Raw genomic sequence first — 27,922 nt, 5'->3', positions numbered from 1 at the left:
ACAATAAATCAACTGAACTTTGGATAGTATATTTTGGCCTTTTTTCAATAAAATGTCCTGTACTATAAGAATACAAATACAAAATTGTTTTTCATTGATACATTTCACTTTATTCTACATGCATATATATATTAATATAGGCATTGGATAAAATATTAATACATACATATTATAAATACAATATGGAATAATAAAGAATAACAGTAATCTCACAAACATTCACAAAAATAAAATGACTTTTCGGTGGTTTAAATCTGCACAATGTGTTATACAGATAAACTTAATATTTTGATGGGATTCAGAGCTCATATGAATTTTAAATAAATTGAATTCTACCATTTTACAGTTTTTCGTCTACAACTATTACTGAAATCTATCGTTTTTGACATGTGCTAAAATTATATAACATACAATAATGTATTATATAATGTACAGTAATGTATTATATAACATATAATAATGTATTATATAATGTAAAATAATGTTAGTCACATAGCACAGTATGTATGTTTAACCATCAGCAGAAATAAACCTCATAGTAACCTGACAGTATCAACTACTATTATATTGTTTGTGTTTTTACATTGAGACAACATAATCTAAAAACTTGGTCCATTCGTACAACTTTTGTACTATTTTAGCAAGATAAATATTTTGGTGAGTTTTTCTTTCAAAGTACTGATGAAATTTTTAATTTAATAACAATTAATTAAAAAATTTACAAGTCAATTTTCATTTTAAAAGTGGTAAGAAATAACACTATAGCAATTACCAAAATGCTTTTTAAACATTATTTACCAAATTTCTTCTCAAACATCAATTAATTGTAACTTCTGTAGACAATTGCAAAAAACATGAATTTGTTTGTCGCTCATAGCAACAGAGAAACACAAACAACTTTCAACTTCACATTCATTTCCATCTTTGTACAACATTATAAAAAACATGTTCTTTTTGCACAGTTTTCAAAAACACAAGTTAAGAATTGCAAAACTAGCTGCTTAAAAATATGTCGCATAAAACAGCATATGACATCGATATGTATTGATACGAAAAAGAATATTTGACATCTTCTAATTTTCATACTAACTATTCAGTGACCTTAAGACTTCAGTCGCCCTCTATCGACACAAATGGCAGTATTCGTAGCACCTTCAACCCCACATACTCTACTTAACATATTCGCACAACCTTCTCTAATGAATACAGTAAAAGATCTTGCTGTTTAAATGCAATATTCCCAGAAACTACTTCGCACAGTACAGTACTGTACATTCAGACTGACTTAGTTATAGCATACAAATATCAACTGACTAGCAGCAGAGCATGTTTGTAACTATCATGAATTTAGGCATACAGTAAAGGAAACTTATACAGACGAGTGGTAACGGTAATAAAAAAATATAGAATCTATGTTATTCCTTACACAAAACGCGGAGTGGACAGGTGGTTTCCGCTCAGGATAGATTACAGATTTTTTGGGGGACAATCTATGCAGTTTTCCGCTTACCGTTACCACTTGTCTGTGCAAATTGGCCTTAATAGGTACCATATTTCTACTAGCTACCATATTTCATTCTTACTCTACAAGATCACTGCAAACATAGTCTACATCTTCTTTAAGATGCTCATTTTTATTGCCTTCAAAATTAATTAACTCCAAATTCTTTAACAATACCACAATTTACAATCACATTGAGAGGAGAGGATGGAACCAATACAGTGTAATGTAAGGTTGTTTAAAGTTTAAAATATAATAAATTGTGTTCTAATTGCTACTACTGTATGTGTATATATGCAAATTAGTACACCATGGATTTCACGACACAAGTAGTAAGAACACTCCAGTTGTTTTTTTGCCTCTTTCATTTCTTATAACCTAATCCCATATATAAATTATTTGCATTACTTTTAAACTCTGAAAGAAATAAATTAATTGATATGATTGATATGAATTCATTTCAAATTTTACATAAATAATTTGGTTTAACTTCTTTAAAAAAGATGGATGAAACTAAATTCCCTTCTTCTCATAAGCAAATCATACCATTATTTTGTAAATTTGATGACTACGCCTACTACAGTACTACTAAGTATAAAATTAAACAAATATATTGTATCGCCAAGATTCACCTATCAGTATTATGTACCATTTTAGATAAACACATACTTTTAATACCGTAGAATTTAAATATGCAGTCTAAAACTGTAAAAATAATTGCTTAAGCTCTGTCTACACTATCAAACTTTATATGACAAATAAAAAGTGTGATGTGCTCATATATGGACACGATGACATCATATCACTACCATATTGGGTACATTATACTTTTTTTTGTCAAACTAGTTTGATAGTGTAAACAGAGCTTTAAAGCAACAGCACATTATTGGTTGCATACCTGGGTGCACATGTGTAGTCTTTTTGTAAAGCTCGGTTCCCATTTGAACACAACTCAGCGAGCTAGGCGCAACGCAATTGAGTTGACCAATCAGAAAACGACAGTTACGGTGAACCGTCATGTGATTGGTCAAATTACTTGCGGTACGTTTATGTCCTTGCTTTGCGTGTGAACCAAGCTTTACAGAAACCGAAGGAAATGAATTATTCTATTATACAGTACTATTATTTATTATACTACTATTATTCTAGTTATGAACTGGTATTCATATTTATAGTATAAATTGAATTATAATCAGTTTGTGTACATCACAAAACAGCATCATCATGGAATCTTTTCAGTAACCACCACTCGTGCACACATTTTAACAATTTACGGTAACTATGAATTATACAAACATTTTTATAGTAATTAATACTAATATTACATTATAATACCTTTGTACTGATGAGTAAACTGTTGTTTATTAGTAGCTTAATATAATTATATAACATAAAAAGATGTGAGTGATATAAAAATTATAATTCAAAACTAAATATGAGGTATATACTGTAGTATTACATAAATGGAAGTATAGATATAGTGTATTATGAAAATTAATATAACAAAAATAATTGTTGGAATTACAACTTTTTTTGGTCTCTCGCTTCTGAACTTTTTTTCCCACGCAATTACTATTAAAATGAGAATCACCAGCGTAACACTGCCCTCGTGTTGTTCTGTGCAAGCGAAGCCGATATCTAGGTCATGTGACATTGGTACGAAGGTGTCAATAAACATTAAGGGCTTACACTCTGCAGGTTTAAATGCATCTCACTACAGGGTTCCAGACCTGAAGGAACAGTGGGTGCGCTGCCCACGCAGATAACCGTTAATGATGGTGATGTTAATTCGTAAGATGCATGCTAAAACAACACAAGGAGTTACACTCATCTCAGCTTGACAGTGAAAACCACCGGTTCAAAATATTTACACAGGAATCGTCAAGGTACTCAAATATCTTGATTCCTGCGGAGGATTTTTTACCTCAATTCCGTGTTTAGATCAGGTTTATTATCAAATTTTTTAAAAGAAAATTCTCTTAGCAGGATAACTAAGAATTCTCACACTGTAAAGTATGTTAAGCTCTGTCTACACTATCAAACTTTATGTGATAAAAAAATGTGATGTGATAGATAGATAGAGCTTTATGCTGATATATGCATCTGGTGGGGTTTTACTAGAAAGTAGAATTCTGACTAGTCTTGGGAAGACCAAACCCATGCCATGTAAACAGCATTTAAACTGTACCCAGTGGCAGGCTCAACAATTACAACAAAACCGTAATATTCATAAAATAATAAAATTATTCATAATTGCATAAAATAATATACAGTAATATATTTAATTGTATATATACTAATGGTTTAAATGAAAGACTTAATAATCAGGAATTTAGCGTAAAATGTTGGTAAATAATTAAAATGAGCCTAACATACCAGTAGTACACGCCTTACATAGCTACATCAGTATATTTAGCACTAATTCAAAATTTATTATATTCAACCATTGTTTGTGACCACAGTGAGCTTTTGGTCCCATAATTACAAGGAACTATTATGTTATTTAAAATATTTCCAAGAAAATATGTACTTCTAAAGAATATACTGTACTGCTAAATTTACCTATAAATCCAAAAAGTATATTAAAAGTTCCATAAATATTACAAAAAAAATAAAATCATTTAATACTGACATATTTGAAGAAGCTACTAAAACAGATTACTTTATTTAAATCAAACAGTGGTATACAGTAATTCATAATGCATTAACAGACAGAATAACAGATAAGTGTATTTCTTATCTAGCCTGTACAATATGAAATTCCAAGACCAGTTATTTTCTTCAATTTTCTGGGAATGTAACTATCTTACAAGGCACTAAGCTTTTTGGACCAATTTCAACAACAAATCTCATTAACATTTACTGTAAAAAGCATGCTTAGCTGAAAGCATACGTTATGGGAATTTAGATTTTTCAGGTAAAATTCAATTTATACCAAATGCATTTAACTACAAAATTTAAATATTCACCTCTGAAGAGCACCATTTCATTTGTACTGTGTCGATTTTGTTGATAAATGAAATTTTATTTTAATAATTTAACAAGTAATTTGGTAATTACGCCCAATACTTTCATAAACAATAAATACAGAAATTTATTTTCAAGAAGAAAATTAAATATTTGTTTCTTATTATTATTAATTTATTTATAATTGAGAAACAAAAGTTGGAATGTGAATATCGATTCGCTTCTGGACCTCATCGATATTGGAACGAGAATCATCTCAAAAGTTACATGGTGTTTCGTACAGTACAGTACATGCAGTATACAGTAAATCCCAGCTACAGTAACATAACTGTAAATCTTTTTATCTATAATTTAACTGTACCATACTGGTGACCAGATAAGCATTGAGTATTGTATCATAACACACCTACAGTACTGTAACTAAACAGTATATTGTCATTTGATTGGTTGAAGTGACATGCATCTCTCATTGCACATTCAGGTTTTGGCAAACAATTTTGTGCAATGCAACATGGTAATCATGTATGAACAATGCGAGTGTGCAGTCTATAATCGCTCTGCTTTGCAACAATTACAGTATGGCACTTTGGCAGCCAGTAGAGGGTTAGGGTGGAAATCCCTAAAGAAGTTTGAACCCAAAAGTTCCTGGTTTCTGGCACAATTACTTGCATGGCTTACGTGATAATCTTCAACAAGATGGAAGCGGCTGATTAATTGAATACAAGTTTATTTAGAACAGTAGCTACTGTATGTTAGTTTACAGACTTACTCTAAATCAGTAGCTGTGTTTTAAAACAAATAACAAATGTTTTGTATTCATTGAATGACGAGTGTACATTCATTATTAGGAGTCAGACTATCCTATTATTAAGATATTCAATTTTACAACTCATGAAAATATTCTTTCCATTCAACCTATATCATTCATTATTATTTGTGTATATAATACTGTAGATAAATGCTGTCCCAACACGATTCAATTTGCTATGGTCACTCACAGATTAATGCTACAGTACTGTAGGCCAAAATACATATAAATATTAACTGGTCATTTATTGTATACAATTATTAGAAAATGCTAAATTATAATAAATTATTATTTGAGCAACCAAGTTTGGTAAATTTTTGAATACATTTTTATTTCTTCATTTACACATTGCATTGCCACGCACACGTCCTTTCGAGTAGAATCGAAGGGCAGCATAATTCCCTTCCGTTTTCATCACTTATCGTTTTCAAGCACCGTATATTAATTGTCCAAGCGGTAATAGTCAGTGGTAGTTCCTCAACCTCGACTGACTTTAACTTGCGGTGAGCGTATGAATGACTGATGACACGACACCTTGTTACCAACTTTGCAATGTCCGGTTTGTTTCTGTTCACTTAAAGTTGGCCGCCGTCTGACAATACGCCGTTTCTGAATGTGCGGCTGGCTTCGACTCCTTTGCAAGTTCACCACTTGGTTTTGTTCAAAATTTGGTAACGGTGACCCGGTACTCACAACGCGTCGATGGCTTTTCCAGCTCGGCCGGTCACCTTGACGCCTATCATTGTTTACACACGGTTCGTTCTTGTCTTCTTCGGTGGAATTTGATCGGAATAACTGAACTGAAATTTCTTTGCGACTTTGTTCTCTGAGTGTGTACAGCCAAGTTTCTCTATCATCCCAACACTCGCAATGGAATTTGTAAATCTGACTCGAATTCTCAAAGATAATCTGGAAACTGTATTCTCCAATCGGCGCGATCTTTGCACCGCGAACATTGAAATATCCACGCGCCTTCTTACGTTGCTTCTCAGCGTACCACGCAATAAACGGACTTGAGTCATTTGTATATAAGCTCAAAAAAACACTTTTTGGTTTCTTTTGATTCCTGCGCCATGGTTCGTGAACAGTCAGGACGCCCTCAACAAGAACTTTACTCATTTGAATACTTGTATATAGACTATGATTATCAATGCGAGGTTTTAGCGAGCTTTTCCTCTTCAAAAGACGCAAAAGAAAATTAGAACCCATTTTGAAATGAATTTGCACAATTATAAAGCACACTACGACGTGTCAGTGACACGGGTATATGACGACGGCCTTCAATGTTCCTGATTGTTCAACAGCAACTATCCAATTTGAATACCAATCACTTCCTGGGTCAACCTTCCTGAGGAAATAGAATAAAAAGATATTTTTAATATTGTTACTCAACAGTTAACTGTCAATAAAAAAGCGTATTTACATACAGTACTGTAAACTTAACATGAATTTAATAGACACTGTACAATATTGTAAGATATACACTACTGTATATCATAACAACAAAATGATGTGTAAAGTCCGCACAAAAATGAAATACAGAAACCTGTCACAGGTATAATATAAGCTCAGCGGTACAGTCAGGTACTGAGAGCAGCCATGGAGGAAATATATGGAGCAGCTAGAGAAAGCAGATACTAAATAACAATGATGGGTATTGGTACAGTAAAGAAAGATGCTTGATAGTAATCCTTTGATAATGGTTGGATTACACTGCAAAGGGATTAGTGATCCCCCAGATCAAATAAGAGCTTATGCAACACAATGAAAGGTATTATGCAACAATTGAACCATTGTGCACATACACCAATACATGGTTGGACCATGTACAGCATATTACTTTTCAGTATTACAGTACTGTGTAGCATTCAGATTCAAATTTGCATATTAATTATACTGATGATACAAACAAATTGACATGTAATGAAACTTAATTGCAGTACTATCTTCCCCTCACTAAACAAACTAATTAAATTTCCTCGTGGATGGAGAAAGAAAAAAATGTATACAAATATTATTATTAATAGTCCTCTACTGCAGTTGTTGAAAAATCGGTCTTTCAGAAGACAATCGGCCAACTAACTTTGTAAAACAAAACAATTATCAGTTTGTCTGGGGAAAAATAAGTTATTTCTCCCTGGTTTGTCTCTCATTTCAACTTCCAATTAAACAGTGAAGATATTGTCTAACAGTATACTACTGTACAACTTATTACCATACTAATGGCGTCTACAGGACTCAACAGAAATTAAAAATATCTCTTTACAATCATTAAACCAAGTAGGAATTAGAATGTACAGTAGGCAGCCATTGTAATTAAAACATGAGTTATTAACATAATGTTGCATCGCTTGATTGCAAATGTCATTAAATGTAAATTGGAAAATAAAACAGCGAGACTCGCATTTAATTTGAAATAGGCTTACAGTATAGTACATTGACATTAAAGGTAGTGGCTTATCAATAAGGTAAAGTCATGATTAGTTTGTGGTTTATTACCATCAGAACTTAGTCCTTGACTGTAATTAGTTTGTTTATTATTTAATTATCTCCATGTTTACTATAATTGTGACATGATTAATAATACTGTAAGTAATAGTACAGTAGGCCTACTGTATAATGCAACAACTCTTCAACAATTTAATCTACTGTAGTTAGGGTGGGAGGTCTTTGTATGCTAGTGCATTAATTGTTTTTGATTCAATTGTACTGTACATTGAACACTTCATTCAAGAAGTGTGCAACTGTTTCAAAAGTATTACTTTTGTTAATTTTATTTTTTTTATATCTTGTACATAATTTAGTTTAAGTTTCCTTGTACTGTAAATAGGCCTATTGTTAAATCTTTCTCTAACTTTTATTTTACATACTCTGGATGTACCTTCATTCAAGAAGTGTGCCACTGTTTAAAAAAATAAATTATTATCATATTATTATTATTGAATTCATTTTATGTACCATACAGAGTACAGTATACTACAGACTACTGTAGTATTGTACATACAGTATGTACAGTACTGTATGTAATAAAAAAGACCACTATTGTTTATTACTGTAGATAGACAGTACTGTAACTATAGTACAGTAATTGTTGTAATGTATGTACTGTACTGTGTACAATATGTACTTACAGTACTGTACTTAATATTTATACTGTACTACTGACTGAATAAAAGGATAATAATAAAAAATACATGTACTGTATCATTGATTTTGAATCTTTGTCTGTGTTGCAATAAAATGTTGGCATGTGAAATACTGTAGACAAAACATGCCTACAATATACACTGTACAGTACATCCACCATGCTGCTACAGGAATAATAACAACACACAGGATTTTGTCAGCTAAAAGACGATATTGAATTCAGCTAATGAATATTAACATGTAACGTAATGCCCTTTGCCAGCCCATTTACAGTTTATTCTCCAAGGGAGTTGGTCAATTTGCTGTTAATAATAACATCTCTGTTTACACTTCACTGTTAATTACAGGTAAATTGAGTAACTATTTTGGAACAAGAGAGCATTTCTCCTCCAGGCATGGTTCACACCGACGATGTATTTTAATCATGGACAATGCACAAGTCACATTATTTGTATTACCCCTACTGTAGTGATTACTACAGTACAGTAATCTATCATATTGTCATTTTCATTCTGCATTTTCATACTACAATCATCAGTACTGTTAAATTAAGATTTTCCATCAATACACAGAAGGTACAGTATCCATAAGTAGCAATACATAACTAAGTACAGTATGTACTGTTTAGTGTACACAGTAGTACAGTAATTGGTATTTGCTTTGTAATTCAATATACAGTAATTACTTCCTTACTAGAAAACAAAAACATCAAACAGATATAAACAAAATTGATGTCAATATTTTCTTTCCAAAACGATTAAAAAATTGTCTCAACTGTATACAAGAAACCAGTCCTTAAAGACTAGGGATCACCGACTTCTTTTATAATAAATGATAGTAGTTATAAATGGTTGTATTTCCGTCTTGTTTTTCAAAATTTGTCTGCATATTTTTTATTAACCTTCTTCTCTAAGATTTCCAGTATTTCAGGTACTGTGCAGTATCGTCTACTAATTATAAAAATGAACTAAATTTGTATTGATTTAAATATGTACAAAACTACTGTATACTTGTTTAATTACAGTAGATGTATAGTAATTTGAATATTAAATTGAATAGTTTTCTTGGACTAAATCATTCTGCTATGACAAAATTCAAGCAGACGACAAAAAACAACTCAGACTCAAACGGAAATTGACAGGAAATTTATGCAAATCTAAAGTATCATCAATTTGATCCAAAATGGAGTAAAAATAAAAAACAAAATACGATGTACAGTAGTGTAGGATTCAAGAAAGGTCAAATGTCAAGCAAAGTTGAAACGAAGAAGTGAACGTGGGATGGTAGAGTAACTTTTGTTTTTCCCTCTAGCTACGGTAAGCACACCGGTGCTAGGTACAGTATGATGACTCTTGCTCTTTGCTTATTCACAATCTCAACATACTGTAGAGGCAATTTCTCAACAAAATATAAAGTTTATATTATAAGAATACAGTACTGGAAATATTGGCATTTTATATTAAATACTGTAGTTGAGTTATTTTATGTACAGTCAGTATATTAGATTTTTTCCCATACTTTTTGTACAGTACAGTACTGTTAGTATGTACTGTACAGTATGTAACATTTAAGATTTTTGTAAACTTCATGCCAAGAGAGTTTGGAAAAAAAGATCAGAAATTAAGCATGTTCAATCTTTATAGTACATTAAGATCTGTATAACTGAACATCAGTTAATTTAAGTTTTAAATTGTTATTTTGTTGGAGACTTTAGTTAATGTTTATGCATTTTTTTTAAACATATAGTTAAGTTTGTGAATTTGTAACTTTTACTTAAGAACGCACCAATTGTCATTGATTGAGTGCCACCGATTTAAAGGTGTAAGTTCAAATAAATATATATAAATATATATAAATCCTATTCACAACCAGTATTATAAATTGGATTCCCAGGTCTCTTCACTAAACGCTAATCTCTGATACTATATTTGTGCTTATTTATATATTTCTCAGTACTTGGGTAGCAAGATCCTTGGTGTGACTGGCACTCTACATCCATGGGGTCTTTAACTACATATTCATAAATGTTTCACAGCTAATCTAATTTTATCCAAAGTTTTTATGAAATTATTTTACTGTGTTCTCCCTCTGTGATCATGGTGAGATTATGTCATAAACGTCAGCCTCGTTTTATAAGGTATCTCATATCAAACCAAGAAAAATATGTCAACAAATTAGAGCCACTTAAACAATTAAATGCCTCACATACAGAGATAACAGATAATGGCAAAATACCGTGAGGTGTACAGTATGCTTCAGTAGATGACTGAGAAGAGGTAAGACCTTACAGTACATGTTTATTTTGATAGGCGTCATTAAATATTTTCAATCAAGTATGTCTCTTAATGAGACAGTCAATACTTTTATCCAATTAATTTTTCAAACTCAAATTAATTATGCATTCTTTAATTTAATAGAGTGCAAAAATCAATTTTATTTAAACGCAGTCAATAATAAAATAAAAAAATTATAACATTAATTTTAAAACAGCACACAATACTACAGTATACCATACATTTGATAACTTACAGTATTTAAAAATATTTTGGCACATTTCAAAATACAAATTAATGGTGTAGCTAATAAATTGCCCTCCTGTGAATATTATGAACAATTTATTAAAATAAATTTAAAAACAGCACACAATACTATAATAAATATAACACAAATTTGATACCTGTAACATATAGTACAGTATTTACAAATATTTTGGCACATTCTAAAATACGAATTAGCTTTAATTGGCCATTATGAATATATTTGTAGATGTTTAGTAGCCAGTATACTGATAACAGGAAAGGGCTTCCCCTAAATATTAGTGACATCCTGACTGAGAGAGTTTAGAAAGCTTGACACATGACAGGTTGTGGACAGCTGGAAATGAACAATGACATCAACATGTGTTTCCTTCAAGTCCAGTCAAAGTAGCATCCTTTTGTTCACTTAACATTTTACTCTGGTCACTACCCTACATTACTGTACTAATGTACAGTATATTGATTATTAATATTGTATACACTATGACTGTAATCTATGTATTCATTTATTATTATTATTTTATTTCTATGTATTTTTAGTGCAAACAGTCAAATATTTTTTTAAAAATTACAATACTGCATACGGCAAGTTATTCGGTAAATCAAAATAATACTAAAGCCTTGACGATAGATAAATGTTTTTTCCGACAATGTAATTTCTTTCTAGGTGTTTTTCTTTTATCATTTTTATTTAGCTTTTTGCTTATTTTAATTCATTCACTGAGTGATACCCACTGTATTTTCATTTTTTCCCCAGTAATTTGCCTTTGTACATTTATAAAAATATTATTAATACATTTGAAATATATACAGTTCTTCTGTCATGAATATTAAACTTTTCAATTTCAATTAAATATCATTATCTCTCTACATATTAATTATACTATATATTAAATTTAATACTGGTACTGTACAGTAGGTATCTCACAAACTGTACTTGTGCAACTTTGCGCTGATTAATACTGTAGCTGCATTATTATGGCAGTACTGTACTGTATATTTCCATACGTGTTTGATCCAAAAAAATGATCGGGGTAATAATGTGAAGCGCATTGAGAGCTTGCATGCGCTATATAAAAATGAACTATTATTTATCAATATACTGTACTGTATATTAATTCTCAAGTTGAAAGATTGAGGTTGTACAGTACAACTGTAACCTACTGTACTTTCTGTATACAGAATTAATAATCTGGATTATCTATTTAAATTATCTCAATATTGATGTGAACGCAACTACTGTAGATCAAAATGTAGAGGATGATTACTGAATAATAAATGTTATTTAATTTGTAGAGTTTGCACACCAAAAGATTAAATATGCTTACAAGTCTGTTTACTTGGCAACTGTAAATAACCAGGCAGTCCTGATCATTGACTTGTTCAGTCTGGTTCGATGATTAATTAAAATCCACTGAATGATAATTCTGTTGCCCTTTTCACCCATTTGATATTATGGCTACTATTATGTATATTGAATTGTTGATCTGTGAATCAATAGTTAGGAACATGAGTTGTTTTAATCAATAATACAGGTATACAGTACAAGCGGAGTTCTAAGAACTTGGTCAGAGAGCGCCCATTGTCACCTTTCTATACACTAAAGCACACCAACTTGTTTGCAATAGCCTACACCCTAAGGAAAAATCATTCAGGTGTTAAACCTGTTATTGTTTGTAACTCAATAAATATTATATGTATTTTATAAAAAATTATATCGAGGGATAGCTATTAGCATTATCTTTCCAATAAAATATAATATTATAATAATTTTTACTAGATCATAGTTTTTATTGACCCAAAAAGATGGATTTCGACCGCCGCTTACAGTAGTAGCAGTGTATCATGTTTTGTTGTACACTGTGTACATGGTTGTTTGTCAGCTTGCAACAATACTATTCAAATGTATTTAAAATACTACTGCATACTACAGTACATTAAGACAATAATGTATTTACTGTAAAACAATAAATCAACAAAAGCCTACTAATCCATTGCATATAACACATTAGTAATTTATGTATTGTTACATTGTTGTACTTTAACATCTAATAATGGTCAGGAGGTTAAAAAAACATTTCTTGAAATTCATTTTATTACTTCCCTGGGTATTTTACAGTTACATATTTATTGTTTTATTTGTAACCATTTCCTAATAATTTAGAGGAAGTTATATGAGGAACTAGATCCTCAAAAATAAAGGGGAAACCTGAAGAAACACTTTTTATTTTAGTATAATTAGGCACATGGTCCTACTAAATTATTTAAACAAAACACAACAGAATCATGGCTGAATCTATGTACAGTATGTAATAATTTTTTACCAAAAATGTTTTTTAACAAATTAGGTTTTAAATAATAATCAATTTCAATACAGTCAAACTCCATTCAAACATAGTTTTGACTGCATTTTTTTGCTATACCATTTTATGAAAGAGGATATGAATAATAAGGTATATTAAATAGGTAGCACATTTTGCTAGTACACTTAGCTAGCGAAAATTCTGTATGATATTGTAAAAACAAAACATTGTACTAATGTACAGTACTACAGATGAGTAATATAATGTACAATGTATGCTGAGCAATGAGATAAAAGATTTTAGTCATGTACAATTTAAGCAATATGAAATGTTTTCTCATCAAAAAAACCTCGTAATCTGCTAATTACATGTGTTTATGCAAATAATGTAGAGAGCCATCTAGGTACGTGTAAAGGGTGTCTTGCTTCTAGGTCAGATAGGAATAGCTGTAGAAATTAGATAGCATGTATTCACATGATGAGTAATGGCCTCTTGTTGAACTTAGCCATGTTAATTTACAGCATTAGTATGGAAGAACATTGGCAGCACTAAGTGCAGTTGTATTCTATGCTCATTAATGTACAGTAAAACACATTGCGTCTTAAGGTATATCAGTAATTGTGTATCACTCAAGACCTCTACTTTGAACTGTGTAAAACACATTGCGTCTTTAGGTATATCAGTAATTGTGTATCACTCAAGATCTCTACTTTGAACTGTGTTGTTATGATTGTAAATGGAGGTTTGTAGCGTTAAATATACACCTTTTTTTTTGTACTTAGTATAGTAAACATACAAATTATGTCAGAGTAGGGCAAACATATGACCAACATTTATTTTACATATCATAAATGTGCAATATTGTATAATTATCATAAGTAATTTTTAATCCTATTTTATTTATATGATATGCCAGTTTTCAATTTATAAATGGACAAATAAAGATACTATGACCAATTACTTGTTTTTCTACACAGCAGTGTAGTGTTCTTTAAATAGATTAGAGACAAATCATCAAACAATTAACTGTAAAAATGAATACAAATAAATAGGTACAATGCATTGTGAGTGCTACCACAATACACACAATGCAATGCGAGTGAGGGGAAGCAGACTGAAGGGAGGGGTACTACTGTAATAATATTAAATAACTTAGATAAGATAATTTACACATTTAACGAAGTGCAATTGACTTTGTATTTGATACATACATGATTTCATATCTGTTTTTTTACATTCAAGTCCAGTTATCATAAATGCATTTAACAGTTATTATAAAAGTGATACCTCAACTGTTGAGCTATATGGGATGGTAGTACAAAATAGGCCTCAACTCTAGCTTTACTTTGTTAAATACAGTAGTGTGCACTAGAATAGCTATTCAACATGTGGGTGTTAATTCTCAAGGTTAACAGGTTGCATCATATCAATACATACAGGTTACTGGTATGTTAGTCTTTATCTAAATAGTGAGCTACAGCATATCAGGTTCTGATTCTAGAACATTATGAATGTATAGCATAGTATGAATGTCATGCATTTACACTGTACAGGTATACTGTAGGCAAGTGGCTCAACTAATGATATTTAACAAAATAATAATACAATTTTAATTTATAATGATTAAATTAATAATACAATTAGGTTTATATGGTGCGTATTATGCTGAACTGAAATGTGTTAACAATAAACAGAATATAATTTGCATTATTAATTTACTATTAAAATGATAGACTATAATATTAGAGATGAGCTGGTACAGTACGTATAGTAACGACACTCGGACGCACTCAGATATGTTTTAATAGAAGTAAAAAGTATAATATGTGTAGGGTGGAGTTATATACTGTATCCATCACATGCTAATATTAATGATTCTAGTTACATGGCAACAAATACTGTAATTAAGCTGGTATTGACGTATTTGAATGAAGAGGACGATATACTGTGTATCATTTTAAGAATTGTTTTATCATTCCATTGAAAAAAATGTACCAGCTCAGAATAATACTACAGCATTAACTACAGGTATTATCGGGTTATTCACAGTTTAAGTAAACAAACTTCTTGTGATAATATAATGTACTGTAAGATCCATGCTGTGATAAACATTTCACAATCGTTTAAATAAAATCTGACCTGACAACAGTGCTAACTAGGTCAAACTTATCAGATTATTAATTTAATTATGCCAATATCAATAATTTAATCATTTTAATGTTATGTTGTTATTATTTAAAATATTATTTAATTACTAGTTTTGGTATTGATGTGTGTTAATAATTAATAGTGTTTTAATAATAAGAATGATTGTGTAATATATACTGTAACTCAGGACTAATCTGGTTTTAATTAAAATTAAATAAAAATAAAACAGATATTACATTAATTATTCCATGGGTAAATCCTGACAATACATGATTTCATTTTAGAGTAGTTAATATACAGAGTTTAGCTCTTGCATATAAGCATTGGATAGCAAGGCACATTATATGCAGTACTACTGTACTTAGATATACTATATACTAGGCTACAGTACCAGTGAATTTTCTTATCAAAATAACAATATAAAACCATCAACAATTAACCAGTTTTGCTTACCTTTTACTATGTTAAAATCCCAAATTCCTCAAATGGTAAAAATCCCAGTAGCCATTAAGTAATTATCAGTAAATATTGAATGATAGGACTGGTAGTGTAGCCTGTACTTAAGTTCCCAATAGGAGGGTGTGGGCGGTAGACGTAACCACTTCAATACAAAATACAGCAATGTGTGGTTGTATTTAGCCACCCTGCCCATACAAAACCTAGCCTTGAATAGTTTATTGATCCATCCAGCATACACACAAGCTACTTATTTCATTCTGTATAATGACCTGGAAACCAACCAATCAATTCACAGTAAATAAAGGTAAGCTCCGCCTCTTTGTTAGGTCACCGATTCCATATATGGAATTTAGCCGCTTGACTGCTTTTGATTGGATATTGGATTAAGCAGCAGGCAGTATTATTATTATTGTGTAAAAAATACTAAAATCATACAGTATGTGCATGATAGAGTAGTACTGTATTAGATGGATTTATGCAAAAGACACTAATCATAGCTAAAACCTGCCAATATAATCCATTAAAGCCTTACTATTCATACACACAATTCAGCTTTGTAATAAAAATGCTACCAATGTTTTTTTTTCATATTAAAAGTTCATTAAACAATGAACAAAGCAGTTTAAAAATAATGAATTAATATTGGTATAATACTAAATAATCGGATAATCTCAAGAGTTTATTATAATAAGATTTAATCTAAAGCTAAATCTGTGTTACATTTGTAATGTGTACATTGCATGCTGTCTGTCAAGAAATTGAAAGTTGTAAGGTACAAATCAACAGAGGTAGTCTGTCTAAAGTCGGTGATGTATCGTAACATCATAAATTTTAGCTGGTTTCACACAATTCAGATTAATATTCTGAACTCAGAATTGAATTGAATTGAATTGGCAGAGAGTATTAAGAATTTATATATATAATAATTGTTTCATCAATACATAATGACAAGCTTTTGAAATGTCATTGAATAGGAACATCTAAAAGTTATCAAAAGATTATAGAAGGAAGTGATAAATACTTTTTATTTTAAAACAAATATTTATTCAAATTGTAAAGTTACAAACAAATTTGATAATGATGGTATAATGAAATAACTTTGTTTGGAAATAGCTTTCAGGTATATGTTGCAATAGATGGGAGTTTCCCTTGTTCTACTAGGAAGATCCCTCTGTTAATATAAATTCTTTTTTTCAACTATATTACAGTTGGAGAAATAAAATGGAAGTACTGTAAATAATTAAAGAAAATTAATTATTGAAAAGAGAAAATGCATTCTGGTATAATGGGTTGCAAAACATAAAATATTTCAAGAAAAAAAAAAGAAAAAAAAGAATGTACTGGTTCCTATTTGGATTGCCATTTACTTTACAATTGAGAAAATAACAAATAAAAAAACAACTGGAAATGTATAATATTTGAAATGAAGTTTGAACATTATCCGCCATAAAATTTTCCACATAAATTGTGTACTTAAATTACAGCAAGTTGAGAACTTAAACTCTGACGACATCTACTGCAAAGGAAACATTTTATGCATGATTTAACTGTAACCACTCTACTGTAAATCTACACGGTTTTCTTTAAGTATATTTTGACAATTGTTGGAAATATTTGCTTGATTAATTATGATTCATAATAATAATATCAACAAATGAAATAGTGAAAAGTACACTCAGGATCCTGTTTTGTAAATTTAATTCATGTAAAAATCACGCATCTTTTTCCAAAACTTTTGTATATTTTGATAGTATTTTCAATGTCATTTGTAATTTTGTGTGTGTAATTTATTTTTGATTTGTAAATTATTGTATTAAGGCTTCTATTTTTGTACAGTGCTATGGTCTCTGTAGAAACCACTCTCATAAAATAATAATAATAATCAGCTCTACTATGTAACTAACATTAACTAGTGTATTGGTAAAGTTAAACTGAAGCCTAAAGGGGGTTTAAGGGATCCTAATAAAAAAGGGGTCAAAATCAATTGGTGGTGCTGTAATGAATTTAAAATTACACAAACCATTGGTGGTGGTAGTCCGCTTACTGTACGTAGGTAAGCAGGCACAAAATAGATACATAACTTCATATATTTAAAACATAATATTTGAAAAATTCTTTTAAAAAACAAAATGCAAAGTGCAAAGGAGGAGGTGCTGTCAGAATAAAATATTGATCATCTAATAATTGTTTAATAATAAAAACAAATAAATATATACCAAATTATTAATTAACGTTTATAAAACCAATATTTATATCAATAGATGTATTTTTAAACAGTGAGTATACAACAACAATCAGCGAGCCAAGTGTATTATAAGAAATGAGATATTCGTTGCGCTTGACTGAACATGCACGGAATAACATTAGGAGTATTTTCAGCGTCTTTAAGCCGATTGGTTTATTTGCAGCTGTTTGTGGATCACAATTCCATATTTGGTCATAACAATACAAGATCTACTTTGCATAATGTCTTTATGCGAAGATTTCACCTTTTTTGAGATACCGTGGATTAGATGATTTAATTTAAGAACGTTGTCGTAGGTTCAACGTAGTCTGAGAATGGGAATATTGACCTCGCAAACATGTTATTTGTGATAAATTACTACGGAAATTGTAGCAAATGAATTTTTGACTTTCGGAAAAAAATGTTATGAAATATTTATTGATCAAATGTAAGGCCTTGTCTACACTATCAAACATTATGTGACAACAAAATGTGATGATGCCATATTACTATCATATTTGGTCATATCACTACCATATTTAGGCATCACTATCATATTTAAGCACATCACACATTTTCTCAAAGAGCTTTAACCATAACAAAATGTGTCTTGATTTATTGGAAAAGTATAAAATTGTTTCTTATAAATAAAAGAAAAGTAACTATGATATGAAGATTTTAAGTAGTTTTGCAAAAAAACAAAATAATTGTAGGAAAATTGAAATATTAAATTGATGTACATCACAGTGTAATACTGTTTTTAGTCTACTACGTTTATAAATAAAAAAGGGACAAACCCATCATTTTGTACAGTGTAAATGCACATGACTACTGTATTCATTGTCAATTGCCAAAGCTTAACTTAAAGTTGATATTGATTAAGCTAGCAGTCAATGACGAGTCAATTAGGTACGATAAGTATTGATCGTCTGCTTCCAGATTGCATTCCACTGCTTGACCTCCTTGCATAAGATATCAAGACAAAACAAAAATCATTAATAATTTAACAAAACTTTAAATACGTTAGATCAAGTGAAGGCACAGATTAAAGACAATACTAAGTAGATCTCATTTATAATTTACAAAATGAAATACCTATGGTATAGAAACTGTGAATGATCATCAGGACTGTTACCATAGAAGTGTGTCAATATTTGTCATCTTTGCTAATCAATAACAATTAACATTTAGGAATTGATTTATATTGAGTTAACATTTTGCATAAATTATTTAGTATGTATTTTGTAGGCTACTTTATATCCCAGTGTCTGGGATGTCAATGTTAAACCTGGGTGTAGTATCATCAACATGTGTAAACATGCTGTATAAAAAAACGATGTGAATTGTACAAAATCGTCAAAGGCGCAAACACACTATGAAAAAAATGTTTTTTTCCGAATTCTGAAATACATTTAATACCAATTCATCAGTATTTACAAGTTGTTCTTAGATGGGAATCAAACCCTACCACAAGGCACTCTACCCCTAGATAACCACAAGCTGTTCTTGGGACTTTAACCCCAGACACAAGCCTTACAATACATTCATACCACAAATTCTTTATATACTAAATGTATAATTAATATTGTTCACAAAAGTACAATGAAGAAATTGAGACTATGATGTAATATTGTTTGAAATAGGACCTACAGTACAGTATGATACAGTATGATACAGTATAAAAGTGCATTTGTACAGTATGATACAGTATAGTACAGTGAATAAAGTGCATGTGTACCCTGTATGGATTTGTCAAGAGTTTAATAGTGTGAATAGTTCAGGCATTTAGCCTTATCAAATATTATCAAAATATTTATACACATAGTTCATTAGGTAATTTGACATTTGACCCTGTACTGAATGTTCTTCAAATGTTTAGTGACCTTGTTAGGTCAACTTCATGGTTCCAATCAAGGTAGTATCATCATCACCTTTACAATGTCCTTTCCTTCATTTTTACCAGTTTTCAATTGGATTTATGTTTTAAAATAATAGTATATTTCAATTCAATTGTAAATTTTTTTAAAGAAAAATTAGTTTATTTATATAAAATAAATTTGTTTTGGTGTTTTTGTTGCTTTTAATTCCATCATGTCAAATAAATTAATTGTTTTATAAATAATAATTCTTGGAAAGAAATAGGGATGTAAAAAAATATTTCTTTGTTCTTTCATTTATTCTTCATCCAAGTAGCATCTTTCGGTTTTGATTTTCAACCTTTGTTGATGATGATGTCGACAGTTGCATGTCCATTTGGTCATTGACATACGGTTTCCTAATGGTCAATAATGGTTGGAATTTAGCAGATTTTGTTCAGGTCAACGACCCTAAATCATTAACACCATTTTATTCACTTTTTCCGCTTGTTCTTATTAAAAGAAATGACCAAAAAGATCTAAAAAGTAAACATCACTTTGGATGTATTGGTAGCCTTGTACAGGTTATTACTGTGTACTGTATTTGTAGTACTTTGTTTAATTTGTTTGTTCATTCCTTAAGCTATATTGCTTGTATATGTTAAGTGTTTATAACAATTAGTTATAAATCAGGTGTTAAACAATGTGTTAATACATTCTACTTAAAATGTTTACTTCAAAAGGGCTGTGGGATACTCATCTAAGGGCCAATTTTACACAGACGAGTGATAACGGTAAGCGAAAAAACATGTAGCTTGTCCCACATATAATCTCTGCATCTATCCTCAACAAAAACCACTCGTCGACTCCACGCTTTGTGTAAATGGTCATGAGGAAAAACATATAGATTCTATATTTTTATTACCGTTACCGCTCGTCTGTGTCAATTGGCCTAAGATTACACAGTAATAGACTGAAGCAACTCCCTGCTCAAATGATCATCCAGGTATAGCATGAATTTCATTCCATGTAATGCAGTACTTACCATCTTCCCTTGGAGTTTCATTATTTTCTTTTAGATAATTTAGTGAGGAGGAAATCTGTGAACAGATAATAAAGATAATTGTAATGTTAAATCTTGATTATCATCATTATAATAAAATCTATATTTAATAGAACATTTGTTACTATCTCCTCCTAAACTGCAAGACACTATTACTACAGTACTAGCAGCGTTCTATTAATTCTCCTTTATCAATCAAGCCACAATTCTCCACCTTTCTCACATTCTTGTCACAGAGAAGCTATTGCTTTAAAATGCATAACAAATCTAAATTGTTGGTTCGATGTTTTTGTGGGAGAAAATATTATAGTAGATTTCAGCTACATACAACGTGTATTTAACATTTATTCAGAAAGTATTGTATTGATAAAAAGCAGTTTATTAAGTATTCAATATTATAGTTCAAACATATTCCAGGGAGTTGTAAAATAATTTCACACAACACTCTGCATATTCTAAACTTGACTCATTATCGATATTATTGCACGAAGCTTTATTTGGAAGTGAAGAGAAGATGGCTGCCATCCCATGGGGAATCTAAGCCATGATGAATGGTATAATAATCACACTCTTCTCTGGTATAATTAACTGAATATGGGCAGTGGTGACCTATGACTAATTATTACTAATAATTATTAATGAACATCAATCAATTTACTGCAATAATCCTCATTAAATAATCCATTGCCTAGAAATTATCAACATGACTCAGGCTTTAATTAAAACTAATAATAAATAAATTATTTTTTCTTTGAAAGAATTAATTAGTAAAGTATGTATGTAAACAATATGTTATAGCATTAAATATTAAAGATTCAATTTATTGTCACATATATTACATTACATACATGAAATTTGTTTTCCTGAGCTTAGAAACATAGATACATACAATACAATTTAAAACACAATCTAAAAAACGTAACACCATAACTAATTATCTTGAAAAATGTACATTATACAGTATTATATAGATGACAAGCGTATTGGAAAAAAGAGTCTCTAAAACAGTTGGTTTTAACTTTGCATTGCCGAATTTAAATTTAAAGGTTAGTAACTTTAAAATGTGGGATGATCATCATCATCTTCCTATACTGTGCATAACCTAACATTTTATTATTAGGCTATATAAATTATAAACGAAAGAAAATAACCTGTGACTTGTGACTTTCCATATAGAGTATGGTAAGCTCTCTTTATTCTTACGCAGGGTCTTCCTTTTCATATTGGGTCTCGGGTCCCTAGTAGTTTCGAAACACCCCTTTTATTCCTGCTAAATAGGACTACTAAAAGCCAAATCACTAAACTACAAATGTTTTTATAATTATTCTGCTGTAACTGATAGTAAAGTTTACATATGGGTTAACTCCCTTCTGAAACCACTGTAGTAGTATCTGGCCTTAACAGGGCTTGTGTCAAACCTAATGGGCTTACAGAAATAGTTTAATAAATACTTTTTTGCCATATTTCACATAGCCCTTGGCATGGTACCTGTTGTATTGTGTTGACAATAAATCATATCTACAATCTAAAGTCAATAATACAAGTATTAACTTAAAACTGACCTAAAAAGATAGCATTGAAGACAACTGATTGAGAATAGGGGTTGAATAGGGGGCATTTAAGATTGAGGATTAGTGTACCTAGATACAGATAACATTGTTCTAGACGACTGTGTACAATTTATAATTATGATTATGAATTAGTGCAGTAGGACATACCATTTTACTGTACGTAAAATGACCAAAAGCTGTGTACATAGAACATAAATCGGTAAACATGCAAATTTACCTCCTAGCATGAAGACCCTAATAAACTGTAGGGTTTATAAGGCTGTCCAGTAAAGTTTTTTTTGACCTTACAGCCAGGTCTAGAAAGGTATACTTTTAGTTGCATGCAAATAAATAGGCAGAACAGAGAATTGTTGTGTAGGTATTCTGTCTCTAATTGTCTATTCATTTTGAGCTACCTATTTTATCTGAAATTATTCAGTAGATATTCTGGTATTATTAAATTACAAACATTAAGAAAAAGAAACCATTTTTTGTTTTGCTGTAAAATCCAGGGAACATTAAATGTAGGTTATACTGTACGTAGGTACATACTGGAGGAAGAGAAAGACTGTCAGAAACGTGCACCAGAGGACCGTATACTATAATATCTCATCCACATTTAAAGGGATACAAAAGTACAATTTATTATTAATTATAGTAAATCGGAAATTTACTGCAGAAACAGAAAATTAGGAATGAACAGGTGGCCAAATGCTGAGCCATATGCTGGAATAACTATTTACAAGAGTCTCCCAGATGACATCGTTGGACATGCTTTTCCAAAATAAACAGTTCCTGTAACCTGGTATTTTAGTCCTAGTTTAAGACATTATTTTAGTATTTTAGGAAATAACCCCTTGTAATATTTTAACAGAGACTTTACTGAGGATTATAGAGAGACAACGTTGCAAGTTAATTAGATGTCTAGTCAGTATAGATTTAAAGATTTAGATGAATGCCTTTTTAAACATTTTCAATGCAATACTGACAAAAAATAAAAAATCAATAACACATCATAGTACTGTTAGTTAAAGGTATTGATTGCTACATTGATGTCATTGCCCTCCTCCAACAGTACTGTTTAACATCGATCCCTTAATTGAATATCTGTATCTGTATCCGTAACGTACAAACAACATCTCTGGTTATCGCGTACGTTGGTTAGGGTCATGTGCAAAAATATTGCGAAGATTGCTTAATATAAAATGTACTGTCAGTGTAATGTAATAATGAGCAAGTTGATGCTGGGAACATCAAACTTCTTTCTCAGTAAAGGGCTAAGCAGAATGATTTCCAGAAGCTGCTACTTGTTGATTCCTGCAAGCATGGAGCTGCAAGCGCTATCCTACAGAAGTGCCAATTATGTGCTTATAAAGACAACTGTTTGTGATCTGACACACAGGTAGATCTGACCTTACAGACAAGGTTATTTCACAACACTATCAATTATTAGTTTGGATAAAAAAGGAAATCTGTTAGGTAATAATATCTTTTGAGTTGGTCAGTGGTGTCCATTAATCATAACCCACTGTTGTACATTTTTTGGTGTTATATCCCTCCATGTACCTACCTCCATAGGTATTAAAAAGGAATTTTTAATGTGAGAGATGATATGATGGGTGGATTGCACACAGTGTGGTTTCAGATATAAAGGTCCGTCCACACTATCAAACTAGTTTGACAAAAAGTGTGATGTGTCCAAATATGGTAGTGAAAATAGTAAAACAATGCGGGCACATCACATTCTTTTGTCACATAAAGTTTGATAGTGTAGACAGAGCTTTATTAAGTTTCTTCAACTTGTAGTTAGTACTTTCTTTCAAAATCTTCATGATTTATGATTTATAATAATTTACATCCCCTCATGACAGCATTGAGGTATTCTTCAACTTGTAGTTTGTACTTTCTTTTAAAATCTTCATGATTTATAATAATTTACATCCCCTCATGACAGCATGGAGGTATACAATATGCCTCCACAGTAGCCTATATATCTGCCAGCATGTGTACCCATATTTCACATGCAGTGTGTGCTTCATTTTCAAGTGATTGTAACAATGTAGACCGTAATTAGTAAAAATAATGGTACATATGGCGTTTCATACAATATAAGACTGGGGGACTAACATAAAAAAGACAATAAATACAGACTTGGGGCAAGTGTAGGTTTCAATAATGATTTACCTATTTAAGATCTAGAACACACACCTGTATGTATTACTCCTGAGGTGTTGTCAGCAGTAACATAAAGCACAGTATAGCTGGTCATGTTGTGGTTTTTCTACGTACACACTAGGAAGTTAATTAGCCCACTAATGTCTACCTACTAATAACATCCACCAAAAAACAACCCTGGATAAAAACTTATTCTCAGTTTATCATCCAATATGTTTTTCTTACTAGTGTAAAAATAACCAGAATTACTGAGTATTTTATTTCTCCTCATCATTTCTGTCATAAACTGATTTAGGAGTAGAGTAAGCTAATTTCTCAATTATATTTTGTCCAGCACATTTAAAAGCAGACCAAAGTTAAATAGGTAAAAGCGTAGGAGTTCTCACATTTCTCTAAAATATGTAATAAATACATCATTTTCACAATTTATGCAAAAAATTAACTATAGTAACATGATCTTCAAGCTTTTTCATTGTCAATAAACCACATGCTACCAAATTACACAAACCAGAAATGGTGTTGGTAGTCTATAAGTGCCGCTTACCTGGATAAACCGACAGTAGCCCTTTTACACGAAGTGCGATATAGTAGATCACCTCCTTAATAAATGGGACAGTCCGCTATTAGTGCCCTCTCGAATCTGAACATTTTAATTGTTATCTAAGACATAAATGTGTATGGGAATGATTGATGCCTACGATACTGTATTCATTGACGTATTCAAAATGATAAAAAAATATTACATTCCAATGAATCGTGTGTGTTGTAATAAGTATCATCATTATAATACATACTTAGCATATCTTTTAATACTCAACCCCACTTGAACGCTGAAGAATGCATTTTTACAAATTTACCAGGTATTGTGGCTGACAGTACAAAACCACTTGAGGCAGTTTTACTCAACTTGTATTATCAAACAATAACAAATGCATAGTATTGAGTAGTATAGTTTGATACATTTAAAATCGCAAAAAAAAAAAGTTATTTAAGATAAAACTGACTACAGTATTAATTATCAAACAATAACAAATGCGTAGTATTTAAAATAGTTTGACGCATTTCAATTGTGTAAATGATTTAACTGCTATCAAAACAATAACAAATGTAGTATTTAAAATATTTTAAATAGTTTGACGCATTTCAATTGCGTAAATGATTTAACTGCTAACAGTGCTATCAAAACAATAACAAATGTAGTATTTAAACATTTAATTTGTTTGATATGCATTTCAATTTTTTCTTTTCAATTTCTGGTATTAGGCGCCTATTTTAGATAAAACAATAAAAAAAATATGTGCATCCATTTTATGGTCTATTACCATTTCTGGTACTGATGTCATGTTCAAATTGGGTATCAACTATTTAGTAAGTACCAGTAATTTAAAAATGATTGTGTACTATTCATGAACTATTATTTAAAAAAAAGGATTTAAAACAGTTTTTGATTTATAATACTGCTCATACTAAAGACTTTTTGCACACAGTCAGGCAGTGTGAGAGAATTGCAAAAGAATTGTGTAGCAAAATATAACTGGTACGTTTGAAATGGATACTATTTACCCACTGACAGTACAGCTATAGTTCAATTCCACATGTTGTTAAGGTCATATGTTCTCTTAAATTATTGAACTTGAATCATTTTATTTACTAATAAAAGAATAAACTGCTGAAAAGTACATCTGGCGGGTTATCACCATTGTGTTTATCTCTTTTACCATTGTATTATATTATAGTTGTCATGCTATTATTGTAAATGTCCCAACTTTCACTTTTCATACTGGTGACATTTTCCTCTATTGTCCTCGTTCCTCAAAGTCAACAAGGGCTGGCATATTTCTATTCTGAAATACTGTATAAGTGTTCAATCAATTGTTGGGACTAGTAATGATAACTAATAAAAAAAAATGATAATAATAGTTCATTCTTACATACAGTAGTGCATATAATAAGCAAGCTCTCAATGTGCTTCACATTATTACCCCGGTAATATATTTATTTATTTTTTTTTTATCCAGGTATAGAAACATACTCCTATACTGCAGCTAGTAATCAGTGCAAAGTTGTGTCTTGATCTTAGAAAAAAAACTCCAATCCAATCAGTGACTTGGGAGGGCTGGACAAATTCATCTGCAAATACCTGATTTAAGTTTTTAAACTTGGAACGACAAAGTAGTAATTTATTTATTTTGAGTCTTTCACTTTTAAAACAATTGTAAACTAGTTACTGTATGAAGGGTTTGGTATTTATGGTTTTAACGAATAAGAAACTAAAATATTATTATATATACCCACAAGGTCACAGCATAGCTCTTTGACCACAGGTAGTAGCCAATTGTGACCACAGCACAGTAGCCAATTGACCAGCATTCAAGCATAATAATGGTTAGCAAACCATTGAATTCCATCAATATACCAGATTTCATGGTCTTTTCATTCAAGGAATGTTTAGATAAAGATTAAGATTTTTTTAATAGAGCATTGACCTATTATTTCAATAAAAACATTTCCAACCTTCAGATTGATTTGTTCTTTAAAAAGTCAAGGTGGTTTTAACTTTTCCAGATTTGCTAATGTTTTAATCTTATAAAGTACTTGGTAGCTTTATTTAAACAATTATCAATGCAAACAATTGGTATTAATTCACAATACAGTAGGTCCTAAATTTATTTTCAGGTACCATAAATCAGGATTAATTAGACCATTTATGGACCTAGATACATCATTCACACCACCAGTACAATAGTTATAAGTTAGTACTGTAGTAATTACTAACTTTCCACCTATCTGCCACGCCTAATCAATCCAAACCAATGTAGTACTACAGTCAGAAAAGCTATATTAGTATTAAATGCTGACAAATTCAATTTGAATTGAAGTTTTTTTTCTGATATAACTGTATAAATGTGCAGTGTATATGGACAGGTGGAATTAATAACCTCCACTCCATAGTACACTGCAGTATCTGTATATTGATAAATTGTCTGCACTGTCATAATTGGAATCAGATCGATATGCGTAGGTTAAAGTATAATGACATGTAATAGCTTGTTAAAGTAATTTCACTATTCTAAAAATAAAATATCCAATTTAGTACAATCAGGAAAAACAACCAACATTCTATAATTTGTAATTTAAAAAAGGTTTATGTAATTATTAAAATGTTATTCTTCATTAAAATTGA

At 30.6% G+C, this 27,922-nt stretch overlaps 1 protein-coding gene and 1 long non-coding RNA gene across 4 annotated transcripts in view; one reads left to right on the top strand and one right to left on the bottom strand.

The window, feature by feature from the left end:
- Positions 1-27,922, top strand: part of LOC144844287 (uncharacterized) — a 50,403-nt gene that overhangs the window by 9,925 nt on the left and 12,556 nt on the right. The window lies entirely within an intron of this gene.
- LOC144844267 (uncharacterized) overlaps positions 95-27,922 on the bottom strand; it is a 33,532-nt gene continuing 5,704 nt past the window's right edge. The window contains exons 2-3 of one of the 3 annotated variants that reach the window (XM_078701105.1): positions 20,996-21,050; positions 95-6,624 (exon numbers count right to left, since the gene is read on the bottom strand). In XM_078701105.1, the coding sequence (XP_078557231.1) occupies positions 5,754-6,485 (732 nt within the window). In that variant the 5' untranslated portion in view covers positions 6,486-6,624; positions 20,996-21,050 and the 3' untranslated portion in view covers positions 95-5,753. Of the gene's footprint in view, positions 6,625-9,240; positions 9,323-15,864; positions 16,056-20,995; positions 21,051-27,922 lie in introns of those variants that run through there. The other 2 variants (XM_078701106.1, XM_078701107.1) reach the window with 2 other exon arrangements.

Source organism: Antedon bifida, chromosome 6, assembly GCF_963402885.1.
Source record: "Antedon bifida chromosome 6, ecAntBifi1.1, whole genome shotgun sequence".
Classification (NCBI taxonomy): Eukaryota; Metazoa; Echinodermata; class Crinoidea; order Comatulida; family Antedonidae; genus Antedon; species Antedon bifida.
Note: the sequence above shows the minus strand (reverse complement) of the source record. Positions and strands in the feature narration are given on the sequence as shown.